Source organism: Rhinolophus sinicus, chromosome 17 (assembly GCF_057876585.1).
Source record: "Rhinolophus sinicus isolate RSI-liver-muscle chromosome 17, RSI-T2T, whole genome shotgun sequence".
Classification (NCBI taxonomy): domain Eukaryota; kingdom Metazoa; phylum Chordata; class Mammalia; order Chiroptera; family Rhinolophidae; genus Rhinolophus; species Rhinolophus sinicus.
Window position 1 is genome coordinate 212,735,266 of NC_142517.1, and position 25,519 is coordinate 212,760,784.

At 56.4% G+C, this 25,519-nt stretch overlaps 3 protein-coding genes across 33 annotated transcripts in view; 1 reads left to right on the top strand and 2 right to left on the bottom strand.

The window, feature by feature from the left end:
• Positions 1 to 1,979: 1,979 nt before the first annotated feature.
• On the top strand, positions 1,980 to 9,466 carry LOC109434588 (G protein-coupled receptor 35-like). Its single transcript, XM_019711659.3, has 2 exons — positions 1,980 to 2,166; positions 2,850 to 9,466. The coding sequence occupies exon 2, from the start codon at positions 2,860 to 2,862 to the stop codon at positions 3,922 to 3,924; it is 1,065 nt and encodes a 354-aa protein (XP_019567218.1). The 5' UTR covers positions 1,980 to 2,166; positions 2,850 to 2,859; the 3' UTR covers positions 3,925 to 9,466.
• A 1,034-nt stretch (positions 9,467 to 10,500) lies between these two features.
• Positions 10,501 to 14,446, bottom strand: LOC109434581 (aquaporin-12-like). Of its 2 annotated transcripts, none has more exons than XM_074316193.2 (3): positions 13,728 to 14,446; positions 11,897 to 12,013; positions 10,501 to 10,786 (listed from the first exon to the last, which is right to left on the bottom strand). In XM_074316193.2, the coding sequence occupies exons 1-3, from the start codon at positions 14,332 to 14,334 to the stop codon at positions 10,620 to 10,622; spliced, it is 891 nt and encodes a 296-aa protein (XP_074172294.1). In that variant the 5' UTR covers positions 14,335 to 14,446; the 3' UTR covers positions 10,501 to 10,619. The 2 variants fall into 2 exon arrangements, with proteins under 2 accessions (XP_074172294.1, XP_019567210.1); XM_019711651.3 differs by having other exon boundaries at positions 10,501 to 10,839; positions 13,728 to 14,435.
• Positions 14,447 to 22,218: 7,772 nt separating this feature from the next.
• The window catches only part of KIF1A (kinesin family member 1A), an 86,720-nt gene continuing 83,419 nt past the window's right edge, over positions 22,219 to 25,519 (bottom strand). For all 30 annotated transcript variants that reach the window (XM_074316210.2, XM_074316200.2, XM_074316285.2 and 27 more), the window contains one exon: positions 22,219 to 25,452. In XM_074316210.2, the coding sequence (XP_074172311.2) occupies positions 25,410 to 25,452 (43 nt within the window). In that variant the 3' untranslated portion in view covers positions 22,219 to 25,409. The remainder of the gene's footprint in view (positions 25,453 to 25,519) is intronic.

The following is a 25,519-nucleotide window of genomic DNA, read 5'->3' on the forward strand; positions in this document are numbered from 1 at the left end:
TCCTTGGAGATGTGCGTGTGTGTGGAGGCAAAGTTCAGGCTGGAACACAATGGGAACTTTCGGAAAGACAGCCCGCAGGCTACTAACACACAGATCTTGAGATTAACAATCATTACCTCTTTAGAAGTTTACCAATAAAAACTACCCGTTGGCCCGATTCGGGGCTCAGTCCCCGAGACTGTTCCCCTTGGCCAGAGCTTCAGTTCTATTCCTGGCTACTGTCTTTTCTTAACCCTGCGCTGCCCTTCTCCCTCCCCACAACCCATGCTGTGCTGGACACGACAGGTGCCAGCGTCTGTGAGACGTTTCTCTGGGCAGTTGGCTCCCTGAAGGCTCTTCCTGTCCCTGCTGGCGGCGAAGCCTGGCTGCAGCGTGGTCTGGGGAGGAGGGGCGGCAGGCGGGCGGCCGCTGTGCTCCTTCCAGGAGCTGCCTGAGGTCCCCACTGTCCGTGAGCTCTCGGTGGGATTCTTCCTAAGCACACAAACCTGTCTCCTGTGTGAAAAAAGCATCAGTCAGGTGGTGCAGGCTGGGGCAGGGGTGCGCCCAGCCTCAGGTCAGCACCCTCAGCTGCAGGGACCTCGCTTCAGGGCTGCCCCTCCTCCCAGGAAGGGGATGGTGGAATGCAGAGTCCAGCCAACTTCAGGAAACTGCTCTCCACATCCCCAAAGTGACCAAATGGCACAGCAAGACTGACCACACTGAAAGCCACACACGGAGAGGATACATCAGCCTCCGCCTCTTGTGCAGGCAGAATCTAGACTGTCCCCTGGCATCAAGGGTGCCCTCCAGCCCCTGCCACCCGGGAGAATGCAGAGGGGAGGCAGAAATGGCATTACCGCTAAGAGCCCTTCTCCGGTGGGGTGGGGCAGCCTGGCCGGTGTGGGAGCACACGCTCTTCAGAAGCGGCGCCAGTGCCCCACTCTCAGAGCTCCGCCACCCAAGGTGCCCACCCTCAGCGCTGCTCAGTCAACTCCTGTCTGTGAGTCTGTGAGGTCAGGCTGTTCCTCACAGCAGCCCCCACCCCTGCCCCGCCCAGGGCACCTGCTGGGTACCATGAGTGGGCGGCCTGAGTCACACAGAAATTCCTGGAGGAGGTGCTCCAGCTCACACACACATCCCCCCACCCCCAGCTCCCCTCCAGATGGTCCTGAGCAGACTGACTGTGGTCCTTGCCTCTGACTCCCCAGGTTGCTCGCTCAGCCCGTGCGTGGCCCTGGGGCTGCATCTGTTGTGCCAAGGGTGGACCACCCTCGTCCTCAGCAGGAGTGCACCCCTGCACTAGGCGCTCCAGGACCCCCTTTGAGATGGGGTTTGCAAGCAGTGCTCTTGAGAGCTACATCTGAAAAGGGGCCAGTGAAGCACGGCGGGCAGAAGGGTGGTTTCTGTGACCCCAGGGCGCTTCGAAGCTGGGTCACCTGAGCTGACCACATTGGGCCAGCTGCTGGAGACTCGGCCTCTGATGAGCCACTTACTGAAAGCAGTTGCAGAGGGCCCTCGGCCCCGGCCCCGGCGGGCAGTGTGCACCTCTGTCCTGAGGTGTTGCCAGACTGTCACTACAGCTTCCGTCCTGACAGGCCAGGTACCTGGACCCCGAGCTGCAGCTGCCGGGCCAGTCGCCCTCCCCGTACGCCCTGTGAGGCTCACGGCCGTGGGGTGGGGGAGGCTGGCCCAGGGACCTGGCTTCCCCTGGAGTGCGGGCGACTTGGTGCCGGCCCTGTACCGCGGGGCCTTCCTGCATGGGGTTCCCCAGCTGGCACCCACCACAGACGCCCAGGGTGGGGGTGGACAGCACCCAGCCAAAGCAGGCCTGCCGTAGGAGCGGTTCCCGCTCTCTCTCACCCCTGTGCGAGAGGCCGGGGCTCCGTAGGCTGGAGTGTCCCAGGTCTCCATCCGGCCCTGACCTCTAGGCTGCTACAGAACTGTGCTCAGGAAGGAAGGGTGGGCAAGGTGTCACTCACCACAGGCTGGGGCAGCCCGCACATGGAGACCAGGAGGGGAGAGCCGCAGGGGCCGCCTACCAGCCTGACACCTCAGAGATGTGACTCCACCCACTTGAGGAGAGCACAAAGGTGGTGACCACAGCCTTGGGGCCTGGCCCAGCCCGAGCAGCCTGGCTCGTGCGGAGTGGCCCAGCTGCAGTCCCCAAGGCCCTGGTGTCCCAGATTGGTGAGTCCTCCCCTAGCCAGGCCTGTCCCCTCACCCTGCTGGCTGCCACAGAGGGCTCCCAGGAGCAGGGGTCCACCTGGCCCTTGTCCGTCCTTATCAGTCTCTGGCTGGGGCCCTGCCTCTGTGGGCAGCTGGTCCTGAGCTCTGAGGCCAGGCAGGTGTAGGTGTGTGTCCTGAGTTCCTCAGGAAGGACCATGGGCCAGCTCTGCCTGCCAGAGGAGCCTGGAGGCCCCACTCCTGGGACCATGGGAGGAGGGTCCTTAGATGGGGCCACCTGGGCCAGGGGGATGGGTAACTGAGCAGAAGCCCAGGTTGGCAAAGGTCCTGGGCTGAGCAGAAGCCTTGGGTCAAGAAGCCCAGAGAGGGGCCCCCACAAAGCCCCCTGCTTGGCAAGATGCCACCGGTCCACACCCAGGCCCCGGGCCCACTGGGCAGAGCAGGGGAGGGGCTGACCCACAGTCTAGAGGGGGACTCGGGGAGCCCCTGGGGTGATGGGAGGAGGAACCCTGACCCAGGTTCTGCAGGAGCCCTGGGACTGGCACCGGAATTGGGGGGAGAGGGAGGGGGGAGGAAGAGGAGAGAGAGCCTGCGGTGTTTCCCACCCTGTCCCCCAGGAGACGCGTAGTCTGGCCGTGCCCCCTCAGCCCTGAGCTGCAGCTCCCACCACCTTCCCGCCCCCTCAGGCTGTCAGCTATGGTGTCTGCGACTGCTGCCACTGCAAACAGCTCTGATGGCTGCAGCGTGGAGAGGGGCGTCCTGTCACAGGTGGTGACCAGCGTCTCCATCTGCCTCATCCTGGTGCTGGGCCTGCTGCTCAACGGCCTGGCGCTCTGGGTCTTCTGTTGCCGCCTGCGCAGGTGGACGGAGACCCGCGTGTACATGGTCAACCTGGTGGCAGCCGACGGGCTGCTGCTGCTGAGCCTCCCGGGGGTGCTGCACACGCTGAGCCAGGCGTCGGGCGCCCCGGAGGGTGCCCTGTGCAGGGTCTTGCAGAGTTTCTACTACATCAACACCTACATGAGCATGTGGCTGCTCACGGCCATCGCCGCCGACCGCTATGCCGCCCTGCGCTTCCCCCTGCGGGCCCGGGCCTGGCGCGGCCCCCGCCAGGCCGCCCTCACCTGCGCAGCCCTCTGGCTGCTGGTGATCGGGGCCGTGGCCCTGCCAGCGGCCTGGCTGCGCCCAGGAGAGAGCTTCTGCTTTGGGCGGGGCCGCACACGGGGCCCCAGGGCCCTGCTTCTCTCCCTGCTGCTCTTCGTCCTCCCCCTGCTCATCCTGAGCTTCTGCTCGGCCCAGGTACTCTGGTGTCTCCTCCGGAAGCGGACTCGGGCCCCGCCCCACGCCGCTGCCCAGGTCCTTAAGGCCCTCTGTGTGGTGGCGGCCAACCTGGCCACCTTCGTGCTCTGCTTCCTGCCGCTGCACATGGCCTTGCTGGCCAAGCTCATGGCCCAGTGGACAGATGCAGACTGCCCCACTGTCCAGAAGGTGGCCACCTTCGTGCAGGTCAGCTCCCGAATTGCCAACGCCAACTGCTGCCTGGACGCCGTCTGCTACTATTTTGTGGCCACAGAGTTCCAGGAGGAGGTGGGGGCCATCCTCACTAGGCCCTGGCCTTTCCGGGGAGCAGCACAGGAGGGGCCCCACACACAGCCCTGCAGCACTCTGCCCGCTGCCTGGGGGGTACCCGGTCCCCCCAGGGCTGCTCTTTCCCCTCCGCCACCATGTCCACAAGGAACAGCCTCGCTGAGCGCAGTGTGACTTTGGTGCTGTCTCTGAGGATTTACAGGTCCTGGGGGTGAGGGCTTTCCCTCTGCAAGCAGACTCTAACCCCCCAATTAAAGGGTTGCCACCACATGGATCTTTTTTCTCAAAGCTCTGCCTCAGTCACAGCTAGCCTCTCAGGTGCTCCTTCCCTTGTCAGTGTGAGCCCCCCCACCACCCTGCCAGCTCTCAAGCTCGAAGGTGCAGTGACCCCCATTTCCACCAGGTTGACCTCCAACCTCTGTCTTCCACCCAGTCAGATGCACAGGAAGGCAGGCCCTCTGAGCACCAGGCAGTGGCCCCTGCACGGATTGGGGTGGCTGTTAGAGAAAAACAAGGCTTATTTTTGCCTCACCTATAGATTATGATTACACACTGATTACACATCTACTGGCAGTTCCAGGGTCTCTCGTCAAGCCTTCCACACCATTGCTACGAGACCCAAATAGGTCCCAGGGCTGCAGGGCACCCATCTCCAAGCGGTGACATTTAAAGAGACACAGCCACTTAATGAGTTTAAAGAAAATCCTTTAAAAAATGTTTAACTTGGATTCTTGAAGCACGTCAAAGAGGTCTCCTTCCTTACCTCTGGGGGTGCTGCCCAGGCCCCCCTTCTTCCCCACTTCACCTCTCCCAGCACCACCCCCAGTCTTCACAGACCCTCTCAGCTCCTCTGCAGGCTCAGGCCGGTCTGACCGTGGACCTCACGCTTATCACCTCTCAGGTGAAGGGATAAAGATGGGCTGAGAGGAAGCCCTGGGACCCTGCCTGTCCTCATGACCCCGTGGATCTCGGGGTGTTCCCACCCCCCGGACCAGAGGGCTTGGCTTGCAATGGAATTACGCGATCAGCACAAACACCTCCTCTGAGAAGCCCTGGCTAGGCACAGTCCAGAGGGGCTCATGGGGGAAACTGGAGCCCCCAAACGGGCTGGGGAAGCAGAGGGGCTGACAGCCTCAGGTGACCAGGTGAGAGGAGGAAGGCTCAGACCCAGAACCCTGCCCCCTTCCTCAAGTCCCAGTTCTCCCCCGCCCCTTCCCCCCCGCCCCACGGCCTGACCACAGTATCTGCACATCATCGCAGGGCATTCGGGGACGCTGCTTGGCCTCCCTAGCTGCACAGAGAGACTTGTTCGGGCAGAATGGGGGCACACAGGCCTCGGGCGGTACCCCCAGACAGACCTGCTTTCCTGCAGGCCACCAGCCTCAACCTGAGGCAGGTGTACTTCTCAGGCCTGAGCCAAAGCCACACGGTGGTCAGCGTGGGCTGCTGGTCAGAGCCCGAGTGTGTGCCGGTGCCTCATCGACAGCCTGCTCTGGCCTTCTGCTGCCAGGAGGTGAGGCTCACCGGCTGCCCTGGCCACACTAACCAGAAGCAGCTCACCGGCCCCCACCCCACTGCTCTGGTGAGGTGGTGGGTATCTCTGGCACCTGGGCACGCTGCTGTGGGCCCAGGCACTCAGCCACTGCAGAGAGGCTATTGTGTGGCCAAGGCTGACAGCGGCATCTGTGCCGCTGGCCCTGCTCCAGTGCCAAGGAGGTCAACAGCAGCTGTCCTGTCCTTGGCCCAAGTGTGGGGCTCCTTGGGATGCCAAGAGTGTGGCCACAGCCCTTGTCCCCTCTCTCTTCATGAGGCTGCATGCTGGCCAGAGTGGCAGCCGACCTACAGGAGGGGGTGAGACACTAGGCCCGCACCTCCCCCTCCCACACACAGAAACTGTAATGAGTGAGGGTCCCTCCTTCCTGGCCCTGAAAGAGGGCACTCCTGTGTTACCGTGAAGAGGTGGCCTTAGAAGAGAGCCCTGAGCTGCAAGCGGCCACACCGTCTACCTCAGCCTGTACAAGTGTGCTCAGGGTCCTGGGTCCGGGAGGCGGCCATCACCTGTGAGGCTGCTGTGTGGTCCAACCAGCTTCCCCAGCTGACACCACCCTCCGCCTCCAGCAAGGAAGCCCATGTCTGACTCCAGGAAGATAGGCATGGCTGCTCCATGGGAACCTTTCGAGCTGAGGCCTGGGGAGAGATGGGGGCCTTGGGCTCAGGCTGTTGGCGAACATGTGGGAGGAGCGTGGGCTCAGCCTGCTGCGTCCTCACGCTGAGTCAGCTCGCTTGCAGGGCAACTTCCCCAGGGAGCAGCCGCTGGAGTCACCTTTCAGTACCAACCCCTTTGGGGAATCGGGTGCCAGAGACCCAGGCCCTCCCAGCCTGGAGGCAACGTTGGGTACAGCAGGCTGCCGGGCTGAGGGGCAGCCAGACAAGATCCACACCGCGAGGGGGCCGCCATCCAGGACAGGGAACTTTCCAGAGGCTCTTGAAATGCCCCGAGCTCCACTTTCCAAGTTTGGGCACAACGTAGTGTTGACTTATTGTCAGCCTTAAAAATAAAATATAGTGGTGCCTCAGTTTTCGAACGTAATCCGTTCCGGAAGACTGTTTGAGTTCTGAAATGTTTGAAAACAGCCGACAGCGAGGCCTCAGGATCTTGCACTCAGCGGAAGCCATGTGACATGTTCGACTTCCGAGGTGTGTTCAAAAACCAAAGCATTTACTTCTGGGTTGACAGCATTCGTAAACTGAAATGTTTGTCAACGGAGACATTCGAAAACCACGGTACTACTGTATCCAGTTATTTTACCAGCAAAAATGAATTTATTTGGGAATAGCAGAGGAATTGCAGTTTGGGACATGCATTCTATGGCGAACTACAGGCAAGTCTGGAGAACAAAGGATAGAGAAACAGGAGAAAGCTGGGAAGGGCAGTTATGAGCAAAAGTCCATTGGAGGATAGAAGGAACTCAGGGTAACGTGGTTTCTCATTGGCTGGGCTGTTGCTAGGCAAGGAAAAAAAAAATCTTCCTTCCTCCTGCTGGGGTAGTAAAGGAAGTTCCTTCCTGCCCCAGTTTGCAAGTAAGCTGCTGCAGGTGGTATGTGTGGGAGAGCTCCCCTTGCAAGACTTCCAGACTATTTGAATGAGACTTTTCCTTTATTTTCACATTATCAGCAAATATTTCTCAAACCTTGCCATGTCCAGGTCTAGGTGTTGGCTGCCAACACACGCACACCAGGAGCCTCCCAGGGCTGTGTCCCTGGGGTCTCATATGGAGGGGTGGGGAGAGAGGCCGGAAGTGGCCAGGCCAGACCACAGACATTACCTACGAGTTATCATCAGGTGGTTTCCATTTGAGCCACTGGTGATCACCTAATAGCAATAAAACTAAAAGAGAAAATGAAAACCATTTCTGTAGAGAGGGAAGCTTCGTGCAGTGGTCTGGGTCTTCAGAAGCAGCGTCACTGGACAGTGGGGCAACTCGAGGCCACTCGCGTGTGACTGCCTGACATGCCGGCCCAGGGCTCTGTGACCCCAAGGCCTAGAGATGAGGTCCCACCAGAAGCTAAAGTTAGGATGGGAGGAGACAGGAACGCAAGGGATGATGGGATGACGGTGAAAGTCTGGATGAAAATTGGGATATGGACGAACTCAATGTGAAGTGAAGGGTTTGCCTCCTTAGTTCCTGACTGAATCGGGGGATGTTGTGTGGGGAGTGCTTCTGCCACCTGATGTGGTAGAGCAGAAGGCATAGAAACCTGCCTCTGGCCAGCATTGATTGGGCGTGCTGAATGGGGAGCCCACATAGGTTATGAACTTGAAATGGTATAGAACATCAGCGGGCACAGGGATTAGCATTTTAATTACTGTGTCAGACACAGCAGTGTTGGGATGGACAAATTCTCTGCACGAAGGCCTGTGTGGAGTGGCAGACCTCATGGCAAAAGCCAGTGAACACCACCCAGCGGTGACCACTGGGTACTGGACCTGAAAGTTTCCATTTGAGACAGGGGGGCAAGTGACTGGATGTAAAGTAATCCTGAAATCTGAAATCCCCACGAAGTCCTCCGTGATGCCCGAGAAGTTCGCCAGTGGGAGGTCAGTGACCAGAAGAGGTCCAGACTGTGACGGAAAATGTATGTATGTATGTATTTCGTTCTGCAGTGCGTGCAGCAGGGGAAGCACCGAGGCCTCAGGCGGCTGGGTGAGCAGAGCGCTTCTTGCCCACGCACTGACTTTGGAACCCCGCGGAGCTGCTGGGTCCCCCTGCAGGTGGACAGCGCCCTGTGCGCAGCTAGCTGTCCATTGAGCCGACCAAGGGCTGCCTGGTTAATGGGCCGCAGTCCGGGTGCTGACCTCCAGCACCTGGACGAGTCCCTGTTGCTGCAGTGGCTCGCGCTGTGCTGGGCGCTGCGCCTGCGCTCTGAACGCACTCGACTGGGCGCTCGGCAAGCACTTGACCGCCACCCGGGGCCTCGCCCCTGCGGGCGCAGCGCAGCCCAGGATTGGTACCCAGAGGGACTACGAGCTGCCGCCTGGCGGGCCTCGGCCCCGAGATCCTGCGCCCTGGCGCCCCCGGCGGCAGTTCGCGGAGGTGCAGGAGAAGGGCCGCATGCGCCCAGTGCAAAATACGGCCCTTGGGCAAGGCAGGAAAAGGGGACCGTGATGGTACTAAAACAGAAAGAAAGCTTTTCCCTTAAAACAGCTCATTGCCAATAAACAGAAAAAGGGTGGTCGGTGTGACATCGAATACAACAAGTACTACTTTATTCATCAAAAGATCTTGATTAACCATGCGATTTCCTGGCTCCCTTTTCTGCAAATTCATTAATTAGGTCCTCATAATATAAACTCGCAGCAACTTCATTTTCAGTAATGTAACTGAAAGCAATATCAGCCACTCTTAGCAAATGCAAGATTGCAAATCATTTCGGCAAGTTTTAATTTCGAGAAGGATCTTTCTGCTAATGGAACCATTCATTGCTGGAGCTGTCCAGAGTATTTTACAGGTTGCCACAGCACTGGGATCCTTTCCAACAAATCATTTTGAAACATACTCGTAAATGTTAGCACATTTAGAGCTGATGGTTCTTGTGATTTTTTTCTAAAAAAGATTTAGCTGTTCATACAAATCAATTTTGTGTAAGTTCGAATTTAAATTCAGATGCAAATCTATAGTGTCGTGTCAACGTTCCCTCTGACATTTCCTGTAACTTGTGGAGATCATCTCCGCATCTGGTTCTTGATCTGCATACAGTTGAAAAGCCCTGTTTGTGCATTTTATCACCATATCTTCAATTATATGGAAAGATTACTTTTAAGTTGTCTTCCATGTTAGTAATTGGTTTATCAGAGCTTCATATGAAAATTGTGTTCTTTTCTGTGAAATGCAGGGTTCCTTAAATTTAGTTTTTGTTTCCAAGCTCATGGACTTTGCTTTATAATGTGGAAGTCTTCCGAAACAGGGATTCTCAAGTCTCAAATGATTCTAACCGTTTGTTGACTTTATTGCAATGTGCACATGTTTGATTTTCTTGTACTAATTTACTGATAAAATTCACTGCCTGAGCACCCGCAGTTTCTGTCCTGGAAGTAGTTGTTCAGAGGCCAAAGGGACTTTCTATGGGGACAGATATGCTGGCCAGCCTCCTAGCTGGGGTCCTGATGCTGCCCCATGAGGACCCCCCTTTCTTCCCAGAGTTACAACCTCTGCTGTCTCTGCTGCTGCTGCAGTGACTGCCCCCCTGGCCCCGCCCAGACCCCCACAGACCCTCCTACGAAGGGAACTGGTTGCCCCCATCCTATCACCCCCCTGTGTGCTCACAGCTCTCTTTCTAGAAGCCTCTGAGCAGCCCTGTTAGGCCCTCTGGAAGCCACACAGGGCTGGCTTTCAGGCCCTAACACAGGGGTGTCTCCTGCTCACCCCCTTACAGGTTGGCCACTCCCAGGAAGGGAGGAGGCTGGGGCTTAGACAGAGCAGCAGCACTTCCAGGCTGGGTGGGGAAGTGTATTTAAAGGGGGTGAAGGGGCAGCCACAGGAAGTGGGGTGGGGGTTCTTCTTTCTGTCCCCCACCCCGGAGCTGGTGCTGGAAGACAGCCCCCACCTGGCACCCCCAGGGAAAGGCTCACCAGGGGCTGTCCTTGGCTCTCCCTCTTACCCTTCTCAGCCTGGGGGGGGCTTTGGGCTGGAGCCCCTGCCAGCCTGACTCTGTGGATGGGACCCCCAGCTGAGGGGCCTTTGTCCTCTTGGGGTGGAAGTTTCTAGATCTGTTCTGGTCTTTGGGGAGGAAACGGCTGAGGCTCCTCCAGCCTGGTGAGGGGGGTTAAGGGTCTACCATGAGGCTCTTTGAGGACCTATGGGTCATTGCCCTGAGGCTCAGGGTGCTGGCAGAGGGTGGGATTGGGTGCCCTGGGTTCCGCCCACTCTCCTGCAGCCTTAGGCTCCGGCCACCATCTGGAACATCCCAGCAGGTCTCAAGGTGCTCTGGCCTCCCTGGGCTGTGAGCACTGAGGCATGTCCAAGGCAGCCAGGCACCATCTATGGAACACTCTACCTTTGGGTCCTTTTCAGGACCAGGTGGATTCACCTGGACCTTTGGTGTTTCTTCCTAGGTCTTACTTTGATTCTGGTTCTGTAAAGAAGAGGCAAGACAGACCTCGTGGGAAGATGGAGGTGACGTAGACCAGCCCCCACTGTGCATTCCTCACCCCGCCTCCCTCAGAAGCCTCAGTCAGGCCAGGGAAGCAGGCAGGTCTCAGGATGGTTTATTGACAAATGGTTTCAGGGGAGGAGTGGGGGCGGGTCTGGTGCTCCCTCAGCTCAGGTGTCCTGAGCCGGGGACCTGGCCCTCGTCCCCTCACAGGGCGCTCACAGGGACCATGCCCCCTGGAGCCCAGCAGCTGCCGCCCCACCCCCCGCTGCCCAGGCTCCTGGACTCTGCACCCCTCTGCCAACATCTGGGTGTCTCCAGGCCCTGGGGCTGGCTTCCCTCTGGGGGTTCGATACTTGTTCTTCTGGCTGTAAAGCAGGTTCCTCTGGAAAAGGCGAGGGAGATGGCCATGATACAGCAAGACAGCCAGCACCATCCCTGCAAGAGACCAGGTGTCGGAGCACAGGGCCCTCAGGATCATTGCAACTCATACCCCAGACCCTCCCTAGGACAAGGTGCCCGTGGACCTGGGCCTGGGGGGCGGGGCCTGCAGACCTGGGCCAGGGGGGCCTGTGGGGCTGGTCATGGCCGTGTTACTTGATTCGGCTCCATTACCAATAACATGAAAGGATGTGACATGGTCACTTCCAGGAAGAAGCTGGTGCCAGAGAGCAAAAAGCTGTGTTCCTTTCTCCTGCTTCCAGAGTTCCACTAGACCCCAATGACCCATCTGATAAAGGTGTGGAGAGGGGCCGAGACCAGGTGCAGGAGAGGTTGTGACCTCTACCTGGGTCCTCAGACCCTGGGGGTTTGAATCGGGATCTGGTAACTGAGGATGGCTCATTCCCTCCCTTTGTGGCCATGGGGCCTCCCTACCACCCCTCTTCCCAGCCACAGGTACAAGGAAAATAGGGCCCCCACAGTAGGGTGAGCTGGGGGCTCCCCAGCCTCCGGGAGCCAGAGGGGAGCCTCACCCAGGAACCACAGGGGACAGCCAAGCCTGCGTCCACAGCCCTGCCGGGGGCACGGTCCCTCTAGCTGTCTAACTCCGCCCACTGTCCCCCTGGGGCTCCACATCATGAGGCCCTGCTCCTGGCCAAGGGACCCTGGCTCCGGGTCTATGAGGGTCCCTGCAGGGAACACAGGGGTCCCCTCCTGGTTGCCCCACACCCTCGGAGGGTCTGCCTCTCCCCTGTCACCTTCGTCCCTGGCTCCAGTCCCCTCTGTGACTGTGTCCAAACCAAGAAAAGCCACTCAGAGCCCCTCCCCCAGTATGGTCAGGGAAGGGCCTCCAACTGGAACTGAGGAGGTGTCTCCATGTCTAGACCAGTGAGGGGAGCCCAAGCCCCACAACAGCACCCTCCTCTCCCCACAGGACCCCACAGCCAGGAAACAGGTCCTGGATGGACTCCCCACCAGCGAGCTGGACCCCATAGTCCTGTCGACCAGGATGCTCTGTGTGTCCCCTGCTCCTGGGAGCCCCTGCAGGCCTTACCTGTGAGTGGGCCCAGCCAGTACACCTGGGCGTACTCCAGCAAGGTGTGCCCTGAGCAGTGGAAGGTGACCGAGGCGGCCAGGGCAGGGTTGAAGAAGGCAGACGTGAAGGGCCCCGCTGTGGAGGAAGCACATGCGCACAGGCCTCCTGTGGCCCCACCTGTAGCCACCTCTGCAACCAGGACCAGAAGGCCTCCAAACCCCACCCCCAGTCCTGTTGTGACCTCAGCCCGGGCAGGCCGTTGTACTGATGGGAGCACGGGCAGGTGGGCTGCTCCGCCAGGGACAGAGGTTTCATGGGGACAGAGAGATGGAGAGAGAGACAGACAGAGAGATAGGGAGACAGAGAGACAGAGAGGTGGTGGAGAGGGACTCGGGCTAATGAAACAACACCAGGAGGGAGGAGTGGACGGGCAGTGAGGGGAGATTTGGAAAGCGGCGGGAGCTGGGCCAGTGTCCCTCAGCCCCAGGCCAGGCAGACCACGGCCAATGGGCAGGGACCTCCACCAGGGCAGGTCCAGGCCTCGCGGAGAGCAGGTGGCCTGCAAGCCGGCAGGTGGAGACCGGGCACGGGGAGGGGGTGGGCGGCTCCTGTGCTGACGGCAGCACTTCGTGGGTGTTGCCCCAGGGGGTCCAGGCAAGCTGTCTGCTCACCAGGGCTCCGAGTCCCTCCCTGTACACGGCTCTGGTGGCACGTTTCTGGCCCTTGGTGGCCCAGGTCCCACAGTGTCCTCCCCGGGCCGGGTGTGGTCAGCAGCATGGACAGTGGGCCCTCAGCGCTGGTTCTGTCCCCACGGAGTCTCTCCCAATGGACACTCGGGGAGCTCGGCCTCAGCCCCTTCCTGCTGCATCCCCAGCGCCCAGAGCCCGAGGAACCTGTCGACTAATCTGCAGCCTGGGGACAAAGTTCGTGTCCCCTCCCAGCACAGAGTGGCCCCCCGGCCACCTTCCTGCCACCCCCCGGCCACCTTCCTGCCACCCCCCAGCCACCTTCCTGGTAGGCTCTGCCGTCCTGCTCAGACCCGGTCCCAGTGCCTGGGGCAGAGGGAGTGTGCCAGACAGAGGACCCCTCCTAGGGGAGCAAATGCCACAGATGGAACAAGGGTGGGCTCCAGCCCGGCTCCTCCGAGTGCTGGCCCCGCTCTGTCCCCAATGCAGGGACAGCTGGAATGTGAGGTCAGTGGTTGGTGTGACCCACACTTGTCCTTGGCTGTCTGTTTCTCCACGAAGGTGGGAAAGGTGTCACCATCACGTTGGGGACAGGCCCTCGTAGGACCCCAGGACAAGTGACCTCGGTCTGAGGGTGGCACTGGTTTAGGGTGAGGCTGGGGGCTGACGGACCCCATAAGAATTGGGTCAAAAGGCTTGCTTAGGTGTGGTCTGCTGCCCTCGTGGGAAGCTCCTGGCACCAACAGGGGCGGGAGAGAAGTGGGTGAGGAAAAAGTGAACCAGCTTGGCACTACAGGAAGGGGTGACGGAGGATGCAGGGGGTTCCAGAGCCTGGGTCGGGCCCTGGAGAAACCGCACTGGCTACCGCACCTGCCCCAGGGGTAGACCTTCTGGGATGAACAGAAACAGCTTGGAGTGTGGGAGGCCCAGTTGGAAGGACAGGGGCCTGGGCCCCCACCCCACCACTCTGTGTCCTGCTCAGCTGGCTGTCAAGCCACCAGCAGCTTCCCAGGAAATAGCCACCACCAGTGTCTGTGGCTTGCAGACCACCTCAGCCGGCCCTCAGCCCCTCTCCTGGGTGTCTGCAGGCCTGAGAGGCTTGGCAGCCACTGGGGGGGGCAGAGGCTGTGACGCGACCCAGTGGAGAGGCACCCGGGTCTCACCTGTGTAGGCCAGGATGGTGACCAGCAAGGCCACGGCCGGCACCCTGTAGATGGGAAGACTGTGCTGGAGGCGAAGGAGGGTCAGATGGAAGAAGAAGGCGCAGGCGCCTTCCACCAGGGCGCCGTGGAGGACGGTGGTACGCAGGGCAGAGCTGCAATGAGCGGCCATGAGGTTCTGCAGCATGTGCAGGTCGCTGAGCTCCCAGGCCCAGTAGAGCTGTGTCAGGGTGCAGGCTGCCTGCACGCCCAGCGCCTGGGCCACCAGCTTCAGCAGTGTGCTGGGCACAGAGGCCTCGGCCAGCAGGAGCTCCTGCAGAGACACGGCAGGGTTGGCTGAGGCGCCGTCGAAGGTGGCCCCGTGTGCCAGGAACAGCAGGAAGAGCAGGGTCAGCAGCAGGTCGGGGCCGAAGCCCCCGGCCCAGGGCCCCAGCTCCACCAGCACCCTCAGCTCCAGGCAGCAGGCCCCCAGCTGGGCCGCGCCCGCTGCCTCTCGGGCAAAGCTGTTGTAGGCGCCTGCCGGGAGCAGGGCCTTGGATGCCCTCCTGGCCGCCTGGCAGAGAGCAATGGTGGCCAAGAAGAAGGAGAGGGACACGTTCAGACCAGCCATCAGCCCGGGAGCTCCACGAGGAGCCAGGCTGAGCAGGGGACCTGAGCTGACGTGTCAGGGGCTGACCCACCCCAGCCCCAAGGGCGGGGGAGCCGTGGAAGAGTCCACCTGGACCAGCGTCCCTGGGAATGCCACACCTGCCCCCGCACCGCCATCCTACCTGCTGTTGGCTCAGGAGCAGAGCCAGGAACGCCCATAGCAGACTGCCCCTCGGCCAGGCATCTTCCTCTGGACGCGAGCCATACCAGGCCCCTCACCCCTCTCGGCCAACCCTGGTGCTGGAGACTGGAGATGGGCCACAGCTCTTTAAAGCCTCCATGGAGCTCCATGACTCACACCCCAGGCTCCTGCCTCCATGGGCACAGCCTGGCAACTCCCTGTACCTGGGCTGTGTCCCCACCTGGGTGAGGGTCCCCCCTGGGTGCGGGGCCCTGCACTGTGTCCCCCCCTGGGTGAGGGGCCCTCGCGCTGCCTGGATCGAGTCACGTGCCACCAGTTCCCTCCATGAAGGCCATCAGTGGGGCCGGGTATCCCCGTACGAGGAAGCCGTGGGGGCCCCACCAAGGCTGCTCTGGACACCCCAAGAAGCTGAACCTGCAGAAAGACCCACCTCCCCATGGACGGTGGTGGTCTGCACGGCACGCAGACAAGTAAACATGCTTTTCTAAGAAAGCAGGATGGCTGGCCGAGGAGTGCGAGTGCTTTGTGCAGACGCAGGAGGTGATGCACTGGAGAGGCCCTTGGCAAGTGGGGCTCCCTGTGAATGCCTCTGCACACCCGTCCCTCATGGAGTGCACCCCCTTCCTGAAGACGTCACTGGCCATGGCTCTCAAGGGACCAGGGAATCAGGGGCCCTGCTGTGGACTGCAGTGGACACTGGCCGAGATCCGGAAACACGTGCCCTGAGGTCTCGGGCTCAAGGTCATCGATGCAGCGCAGCGACCCTAGGATGTGAGAGGAGCAGCCGCTCGCCGAGGACGTCGGGGTGGCTGTCTTAGATGGGGACGATGGCACAGGTCACGGAGGGCCAACCGGGTTCCCTGCCAAAGCCAGTGGGGAGGTCACTCCAGGCAGAGGGAACAGGCTGAGCAAAGCTCAGAGGCCACTGCTTGGGGGTGGGGGCGTGTACCCTGAGCCCCTCCCTCAGGTCTGTCCAGGAGGGGAAGAGGGGCACGGCTGGGGCGAGACGTGGCATGTAAGGAGCCCTATGGAGGGACATCACCTGGACGAGGAGCGAGTTGGGTGGGGGCAGCTGCTGTTGAAGGTCCCCCAGACACAGTGATGTCACTGGCCACACCATGCATGGACCAAGGCAGAGTGGGGTGGGGGACCCGCAGGGCAGGAGGGCTGTTGGGTGACAGGTGCCACTCCCCTCACCCCATGTCCCAAACCATGTCGTCCCCTGCAGATAGCTGGGCAGAGCTGGAGAGGTGGCTCTGAGCCCAGGAGGCGGGGTCTCTGCAGGGCAAGTGCCCCATGGTCGAGACACTGCCAGGGGACCCTAGAGAAAGGGTACAGCTGATGCCCCTGTGGGGACAGAGCCAGGAGTGCAGTTTCCAGGCTCTCGGCCTCACATAGACAGGTGCTGGCTTAGGTAGTAAATGGGCATCAACTGTGATTGGATGGCCATCAGCTGTGGCTAGTTGGCCGTCAGCTGTAACCAGTGAGCCATTGGCCACTAATATAACTGCCGTGGCTACGCTAGCAGAGAAATGGGGGCTAGCAAGGAGACGGTGGCTGAGCCTGCAAGCGCAGATTGCAGTTAGCAGGATGGTTTGCAGCTAGCAAGTGAGGTTGGTTGGCAGAGACAAGCAGATGGCAGGTTGCGGATAGTGTGGCTCCTGCTTCCTGTGTCTGCAACCCAGCCGCCAGCGAGACTATAGCAGCGAGAATATAGTGGTGTGACTCCCCTACTTATGGCTCCGTGGGTGTTCCTTTTTGGCCTCACCATGTCCTGCGTTCTTATACGGGGAGCGGGACCAGAGACCCCACATGACACCCCCCACCCACCCTTGCCCCGTGCCCACTGGAGGACCCCTCGATCCACAGCAGTCACTGACCTCACCTTCCCACCCCTTCCTTGACCTGCTCCGCCACCCCTGCCCCTCAGGAGAAGGCAGGACCACCTCTCACAGCAGCACCCCCCACCCCGATTCTTCCCAGTAAGTGACTCCAAAGTTAAGAAAAAATTGCCATCAAAATTGGTCTGAATTTCCTTCCCAGTGTTCCAGCATATTTGGCTGGAGAAGCTGTGGAGCATGATGTCACCTGGGGGGTGAGAGCAGCCCAGCTACCCCGTGGCTCCTGGCTCCCAGGGGTGTGCGGCACCGTGGCCGCGCCCCCCAGGCGTTTCTGAGCCAGTGATACCCAGCTGTGGAGCCCACCTCGCTGGGGGCTGTCACAGCACATTTTATGTGGGAGCCCACGCCTTTTCACCCTTCCCACAGGAAAGTCCTGTCATGTCCTGCCACGACTCCGCCCACCCTTACATTCCTTTTGTTTTGATTTTTCTAATCCAAGTCTGTGCCTCCCAGATGCCCCTTCACAGAAGGGAGACTGAGACCCAGGGAGGGGGGGAATTGCAGCCCGGAGGACAAGGCGCTGACCTTTTCTCTGGTCGTCCCAGCAGTCAATTTTGAGGCCCAGGACTTTCCCAGAGGGGGCGAGGTTAACCCCACTGGGAATTCCACCCGGGGCAGCCTTGCAGCAAACCCAGCCACCGTCTCCATGCCCATCGGACCTCACCCTGGATGGTGGACAAACCAGTCCAGACTCCAACCCCGGGGGGTGGGGGGGGGGGACTGTGCCTGTCCTTTCCTTGTGTGAGGCCCTGCCCTCTCAGAGGAGTGGGGGAACATTCCGGAAGCCACAGAGGCCTGGAGACTGGGCCTGGGCAGCCCAGGGTTCCTCGGGGGTCATGTAGAGAGTGAGGTCGTGCTGGGACCTCCCATTCCATCCTCAGGACCTGGCTGGCCTTCCTGCTCCCACCAGGTGGGAGGGTCTCCACGGCCCACACGTTACTCAGGTGAGAACACACAGAAAGCGCTTCCAGCCATCACAGCCGCAAGCTCACCAACCCCCGACTGGAGCCCAGTGATTACCCACACTGAAAAAATCAATGTCAATTAATGTTTTATTTTTAGATACTTTTTAATTTTCAGATAAAACTTAAACAAAACAAAGCACATCACTCCTAAGAGTAAACTTCCACACCTTGTGACAAGTGCATACACCCAAGTAACACATGTCATTACCAAGAAAGGGGACACTTTTTTCATGCTGGGCAACAGGCGTCTGTATTTCTGACTCATGTTAGCACAGGCTTTCTTCTGGACGGGGACCTGGGGACCGAGGGGGACCCACGCCGTGTGGTGTCCTTGTGTCTGCCTGGGGCTGTCTGCGCAGGGCCTGACTGCTGAAGTGCCGGAGTTTCATTCCTTTTTATTGCTGAATGGAATTCCATTTTATGGATGAACCACAGCTTGTTTATCCATTTTTGTGATGAGGAACATTTAAGTTTTCGGTTTTTTACTAATACGAATAAGCTGCTGTAAGCGCTTCTGTGTACGTCTTTGCAGACCAATGTTTCTTTCAGTGGGGTACACACCTAACACACCTGGGTCACGGGTAGGTGAGTGCATAACTTCGTGTGGCTCTGTCACCGCTTTCCCCAGGCAGCTGTAGGAGTTTGCATCGTCCAGAGCGACGTGTGAGATGTACGGTATCTGGTGAGAAAGTTGGTACTGGGAAGATTTAGGCACATTCTCTATTCTGCCTGCTGTTTAGTTCTGTTTATTGGTGCTTTAAGCTGCATTTCCCTGATGATAGATGATAAACATTGTCATTAGTTTATTGGTCGTTCAAATTCGTTTTGCTCAGTTTTTTTATTGAGTGTGTATCTTTTTGTTTTTGAGTTATAATGGTTCTTCATGTATTCTTATATATTCTGGATACAAGACCTTTGTCTTATAATTGTTTTGCAAATATTTTCTCCTAGTTCCTGGTTATTTACTTAAGTACTTCTAGAAGTTTTACAGTTTTGCATTTTACATTTAAGTCTAAGATCTATTTTGACTTCTTAACTTTTGTGAAAAGTGTAAGGTTTGTGTCTGGACTCTTCCTTTCTCTCTTTTCCTTCCTTCCTTCCTTCCTTCCTTCCTTCCTTCCTTCCTTCCTTCCTTCCTTCCTTCCTTCCTTTCCTTCTCCTCCTCCTCCTCCTTCTTCTTCTTCTTCTTCTTCTCTCTCTCTCTCTCTCTCTCTCTCTCTCTCTCTCTCTCTCTCTCTCTCTCTCTCTCCCTCCCTCCCTCCGTCCTTCCCGCCCTCCCTCCCTGCGTCTCTCTCTCCCTCCCTGCGTTCCTCTCTCCCTCCCTTTCTCCCCTTTTTGGTGCTACTGAAAATGGTTTTTCTAAATGTCAAATTCTAGTTTGTTCACTACTGATACATAGGAAAGCAATAGATTTTTATGTATTAACTTTGATATAATCATTTGTTAGTTCCAGGAGGATTTTTTTGTTTGTTTTTTGTCAGTTCTTTGGGATTTTCTTCGTAGCCAATCTTGTCATGTGTAAACAGTTTTATTTCTTCCTTCACAATCTGTATGCTGTTTTTCCTTTTCTTGTCTCATTGCACTTAGAATTTCCTGCATGAAGTTGAATAGGATTGGCGAGAAGGGACATCCTTGCTTTGTTCTCAATCTAAGGGGGCGCCCTCCAGGTTTTCGCCCCAAGTATGATGTCAGGATCATGTAGCTGTCCCCTCAATTCCTAGTCCCTCCACCTCCCCAGGACTGCGTTATGGAGAAAGCTCTGTGTATACTTCCATGCGATTCTTCCTCTTCTCCCCCAACAGAAACACAGGGGATTGGTCTTTGCTCTTCACCCTGAAAACTTGGTGAGGTTCCTGGAGGTAAAACCCCTGCAAGTGTGAGGCTCCCCCCCTTAGCCTGAGCCCCCAGAGTTTTTCACTCTCCAGCCATCAGGTCACCTGCCATCCCGTGGCTTCAGAACCTTCTCCTGCTGGTGAGCAGATCTCCAGGGTGAATCTGCTCTTGTCGCTCCAGGTTTGGGGGGGCATTCTTCCCTACGACCTCACTTCTCTGGGGGGTGCAAGAAAACTCGTCGACTTCCGGTTTATTCAGCGTTTTCTTATTGTTAGGGTGGGCAGCATGACTGCCAAGTTCTTTGATATTTTTAGAAAAATCAAAATCCATAAGTGGTCTCTTAAATTTATTTTAATTTGTCCCCCTCACTCTGGATTTTATTTTTAAATTGGGTTGTTTGCTGTCTTGTAACTGAGTTTTGAGAGTTTTTTTAAAAATATATTCTGGATACAGGTCCTTTACCACTTATGTTTTGTCAGTTTGTGTCATGTCTTTTCATTTTCTTAACAGTATCTTTCAAATATTATACACTTTTCTTTTTGATGAAGTGCAATTTCTCCCTCTTTTTTTTTCCTTTTATGGATCACGCTTGTTTCATATATATGAAATCTTTGTCTGCCTCAAGGTCACAAAGCTTTTCTCCCAGAAGTTTGATAGCTTCTGGATTCACATTTGATCTGTGATCCAGTTGAGTTAATTTGAGGCATGAGCCAAGGATTTTTTGTGTTTTTTCTTTTTTTCATAGAGATGTTCCAACACCAACACCATTTTTTAAAAAGGTTGTCCTTTCTTCACTGAATCGCTTTTTAAAAAACCTTAGTTTTTAAAATTATCAGGAATTAATACAGACTTTTTTTCTGTCGATGTTCAGTTCTGTGTATATAAACTTATGTCACCACAACTGTTATTAGGGTACTAAACAGTTCCATCACACACACAAAAATTTCATGCCAACAATTCCCCATCGCCCCTGGCGACCACCAATCTCTTCTCCATAGCTACAGTGGTGTCTTTTGGAGAACATTATGTAAATGAAATCGTGCAAAATGTGACCTTTGGAGATTAGTTCTTTCCCTCAGCAACATGTCTTGGAGAGCATCCAAGTTTCTGCATGCATCAATAGTCCACTCCTTTTTATAGATAGATGGACGGACCAGTTTGTCTAACCACTCACCTGTTGAAAGACGTGGGCTGCTTCCATTGAGGGTGATTATGAATAGGTTTGCTTTAAACATACGTATACTGGTTTTCCCATGTGCAGTTATTCATTTCTCTGGGGTAGACGCCCAGCAGTGGGACTGTGGAGTCATGTGAAAGTGTATGTTCACTTTCTAAGAAATTTCCAAACCATTTTCCAGAGTGGCTGTACCATTTGCATTTTCACAAGCAATGGAGAGTTCCAGTTGCTCCATCTCCTCAGCAACACTTGATGTTGTCAGCTTTTTGTTTGTTTGTTTGGGCATGCTAATAAGTGGGTAGCAGTATCTTTAATCATTTTTAAATTGGGTGGTTTTATTCCTTATCATTCAGTTTTTAGAGTTCTTTATGTATTCTGGAGACAAGTCCTAAATCAGATATGTAATTTGCGAGTATCTTCTTCCTGTCTTGATTACTATAGCTTTATAGTAAGTCTTAAAATTGCATAGTGTGACTTTTCTAACTTTATTCTTCTGTATCAGATTTGTTTTAGCCATTCTAGTTCCTTTACTCTTCACATAACTTTTAGAATCAGCTGGTTGACATTTACAAGGAATTTTGATTGACATTGTATTGAATTTATAGGTCAATTTGGGGAGAGATAATATCTTAACAATACTGAATTTTCCAATATGTGAACCTGGTATATCTCTCCATTTTACTTGGGTCTTTCATTTTTCTCATTAGTATTTTGTAGTTTTCATACAAATTTTGCATATATTTTGTTAGAGTTATACCTATTTAGCTCACATGCTTGGTGCTATTATAAATGATACTGATTTTTAAATTCAAATGTCCAATTGTTTACTCCTACTATATAGAAATAAAATTAGTGGTTATATATTGACCTTATATTCTGTAAGTTCTGTTTGTATTCTGAGACAGTTCTATGTCTTCCATTATAACCCATGTGCATCTCGTTCTTCATTTTGCTTGGTTGCCCTGGCCAGGACTTCCAGGACCCTGCAAGTGTGAGGCTCCCCCCCCTTAGCCTGAGCCCCCAGAGTTTTTCACTCTCCAGCCATCGGGTCACCTGCCATCCCGTGGCTTCAGAACCTTCTCCTGCTGGTGAGCAGATCTCCAGGGTGATGGTAGCCTTGTCTTGTTCCCAGTCTTAAGTGTTAAGCATTCAGTTTTTGCCGTTAAGTGTGATATTAGCTGCAGCTTTCTTGTAGACACAATTTATCAGTTGAGGAAGTTATCTTCTATTTAAAAATTTAATTAGCAATGGATGTCAGGTTTTGTTAAAGGCTTTTTGTGCATCTATAGAGATGATGATTTTTCTTTTATTGGTTTAACAATGAATTATATTGATTAGTTTTTTTAACTAACTGTGCTTTCCCATGGTAAACCTCACTTTGTCACAAGGTGTTACCCTTTTTATATATTATCAGATTCAATTTGATAAACTATTATAGAGGATATTTGTTTCTATGTGGATGAAGGCTATCAGTCTATCATTTTATTTCCTTGTAATGTCTTTGTCTGGTTTTGTACAGGGTAATGCTGACCACATAAACTGACTCAAGGCTGCTGAATATGAGGCTGGTTGTATGGCGTCAGCATGCTGAGGGCACCTGAGCTACTTAGACAGGTGCAGCCAGGTACTGAGGGAAGCAGGTGGGCCCTTGCACAGTAAGCCCCGTCTTGTCCCTCCCAGCCGAGGCTCCCTCCTCTCCCTGCGGTGCCACTGGGGTGTGGGCACTGTCTCTGGGCCATGCTGGACACCTGCACCCCGTGACCACTTTTAGCCCCACCAACAGACCTAATGTGCAAATAACACAGAGCAGAGGCCCACAGGGCAGGTGTTGCATAAGGAACCACATTTATTTCTTAATGGACAGAGCCTTAAGTGCACACACACAGTACAGGAGCCTAGAGCCTAACACTCGGGTTTAGGACGTCAGGGAACTAGAGTCATTATGTCAGGATGGCGGTTATGGTGCAGGGGCCGGGGTGTGTCATACAACCACGTATGTACAAGCCACAGGGGACCTCAGGGGACAGGTAGCTATAGGAAGCACCGGCCCAGGAAGAAGCCAGAGCCTGTTGTTTGGAGGACCAGCACGGCAACCCCGCTTATACCTGTAACATTAGTGACATTCAGGGGCCCTCCCCAAGTGCTTTGCCACACCCACTCCAGAGGGGCCAAGGGGAGACCACCTCACTGCAGTCGCCCCGGGAGTGTGCCTGTGGTCGGTGAATAAAACAGTGGTATCTTATGAGCAATTTATTACTCAGAGTGGGAGGCCTTGCAACTCACGAGCATCTCCACCCACCCTGGGTACCTGCCAGGTGACGCCGGAGCCCAGTGCCAGTTGGCTGGAGCCCAGGCACCTCCTCCCTCGGGCCACAAGGAAAGCACTCACTCTCCCCTGGAGGGGACAGAGAGCCCTCTCCAGACAAGGGTGGCTGCTCCTTAAACAAAATGAGTCTGCAGCCTGAGAAGCATCAAGTATTCAAACAAAGATCATCCGAGAGATGGCTTTCTGGCTCTTTCTCCCCTCCCCTCTTAGCTGGAGCGGCACACAGCCAGGCCTTCCTCTCTGCACCCCACAAGGTGAGGCCCTCAGGGGCCTGCAGATCAGCTTTGCTGGTCACAGATGCAGAAACCAAGTCTCAGTTTGTTCAACGACTTGTCCCAACTCGTATGACACGTGAGTAGTTTCAGGCAGCATGGGCGTGGAGACCGGGTTTCCTGACTCTAAGTGGATTTCCTCTCCAGCAACTCTGACCCAGACCCTCCCACTGAACTGGCCTGGAAGGGGGCCCTCAGGTGGCCCACACCTGGCTCCTAGTCACCGCCAAGACGAGACAGTCCCTGGGACTTCCATGGCCGTGGAAGCTCCTGAATTGGGGTGATTTTCAGAAACCTTCGAGTGGGCCCTTCTCTCAGCCCTGCCCCATGCCTCAGGTGCCCTGCAGGTTGGCTGGCCTCAGACACCTGTGCCCTGGGTGCGAGGGCCTGACCTTTCGGAGGCCACGGCCTCAGGCTGGCTGACCTGAGTGGGACGTGGCCAGGCCCTCGGGAGCTAGATTCATCTTAGAACAACTCACCCGTCCTTGCTTCTCCTTCCTGCCCTCAGGCCATCATAAAAGCCACACTAAGTCCTGTCCTTGACTGTGCTGTCACATCTTCTCTATGTCTCAGCCCTGCTTTTGGAAAATGTCTAAGTTCAGTCCAGGATGTGACCCTCTCCTGGGATCTCCACATGCATCACAGATGTGGTCCCAGGCCCCAATTCCTACTGATGAGTTTCTCCATCAGTGGTGCCGTCCAGCAGGGAGCGGGGTGGCCACCACATGCTACACCTGAGGCCAAGAACAGAAAGGTCCTGGCCGGCCAGCAGGCATAGACACTGCTGCCAGAGGGGTTCCAAGCCACTCTCCTGCACCCCTCATCTGAGGTGAAGCTTCAGAGGCCTGAACAACCTTCTTACTTGGATGGGAGCCAACACCACACATCCCCAGTGCACAAATCATGAGAATGTCCACGTGTCATGTCAGTGCCACATGGGGCCAGTGTGAGTAACAGGGAGTCACAACCACTGACTTCAGGGTGTGCTGGGGTCGTCCAAACCACATGGAAAGGTTAGGTGTCAGGGACCGGCATCCAGCAGGGGCTGCCGAGGGAGTTGGAAGGTGTCAGAGAATGCCGTGCGCCGAGCAAGGCTGGAGTGAGCCTGCACTTGGTGGGCCACGGTGGGGACAATGGTGCAGTTTGGTTGCTGTTTTTCCTTGAGCACAAAAGAGGCCAAATGTGCCTTTGTTTGGGTGTGGGAACTGGGCACAGAAGAGCCTGCGGCCTGTTGCTCTCTGATGGGTGTATGGCCTGAGATGACGCCCGGCCACAGCCTGGGCTGACCCCTGGCTCGTGCTGGGACGGGCTGTGAGAGGGGCCAGTACGGAGGCCAGAAGAAGAAACGGCAGCACCTGAGGTACTGAAGGGGGAGGCCTGGCAGCAGATGACCCCAGCACGGGGCTCATCTGACCCATGGAATCTTCGCACTGGCGCTCACAGAGATTCTCTTTTCTTGGGACAAAGAGGGGAAGTCACAGGCTTTCTTCCCAGGAGCCACCTTGAACTAACTCAGTTCCCACCGCAGCTGGAGAGGCTGTACCACGAGCCCTTCACTGCCCAGGCTGTCACTTTGGACAACCCTAACCCCAGCCACCTGCGCCCTGCCGGCCTGGACACATGACACATCTGGGGGGGGTCTGAGCCTTCTACCCCCATCCCTGCCAGGTCAGCCACCCACACCCTGCCCATCTCCCTCCTCTCGCATGTTCCAGGGAGATGCCCATACCCGAGACTCGCGTCTCAGGTAGACGGGCCCCTTCTGTGTTGCTCGGACTCTGGTCAGACCCCCCGACACATGCACACATGCAGCTGCGGAGGCCTTGGGCCTGGCCAGGGGCCCCCACGGTGCCCACCAGGAGGTGCCTGCTGTCCAGATACCTGCTCACTGTGGTTTTCCAAGGCAGCTGCCTCATCCTGACTGTCCCTAAGAGGCTTGGAGATGTGTGTGGGGACGAGTGGGGCAGGGTCCGTCTGCATCCTACAGGTCTAGGTGAGGGCATTAGAAATAAATACTTATAAATAGAACCAGTCTTATAGTTAATTTCTGAGTGGACTGTTTCATGTCGCTAACTACCGTATATTAATTGTAAGTCTGTCTATGCTTAAAAAAATATTAGAACGGCGCGACACCCTGTGACTCATGCCCTCTGGCCTCTCCAGCACCTCCCGACTCCTCCCCCCAGGACACGTCTGAGAAGAACCGACAACAAACGGGCCTCTGCTGGGAGCACAACAGGTCATGTGGTGCAGGTCCCCCGGCCAGAGGTGGGGCTCGCTGGGCCCAGCTCGGGTCCCCAGGAGGAGGGGACTTGGCTGCCTGGTGGGGAGGGCTGGGCGGAGATGACACGATGGGTGGCAGAGGACTGGGGAGCAGGGCCGGGCCTGCTGGCTGTGTCCAGGGCTGGGGTGTCGTCTGGCTCAGACCCTCATCTGGGCAGACCTCCTTCTGGAGAGCTTGGACCTGGGGGGGGGGGGTCGGGAGAGACGCAGCGGTCAGGGCAGGAAGGAGGCAGCCGGGCCTGAAGGGG

Bases quoted from the DNA above. Each gene is read 5' to 3' on its own strand.
- LOC109434588 (XM_019711659.3), top strand. From the start codon at position 2,860: ATGGTGTCTGCGACTGCTGCCACTGCAAACAGCTCTGATGGCTGCAGC.
- LOC109434581 (XM_019711651.3), bottom strand. From the start codon at position 14,334: ATGGCTGGTCTGAACGTGTCCCTCTCCTTCTTCTTGGCCACCATTGCT. The intron at 12,014-13,727 runs GTGAGACCCGGG...CTTCCTCCACAG, and splicing joins CACCATCCTGGCCTACACAG to CGGGGCCCTTCACGTCTGCC. The intron at 10,840-11,896 runs GTAAGGCCTGCA...GGTCTCTTGCAG, and splicing joins CTGGCTGGGCCCACTCACAG to GGATGGTGCTGGCTGTCTTG.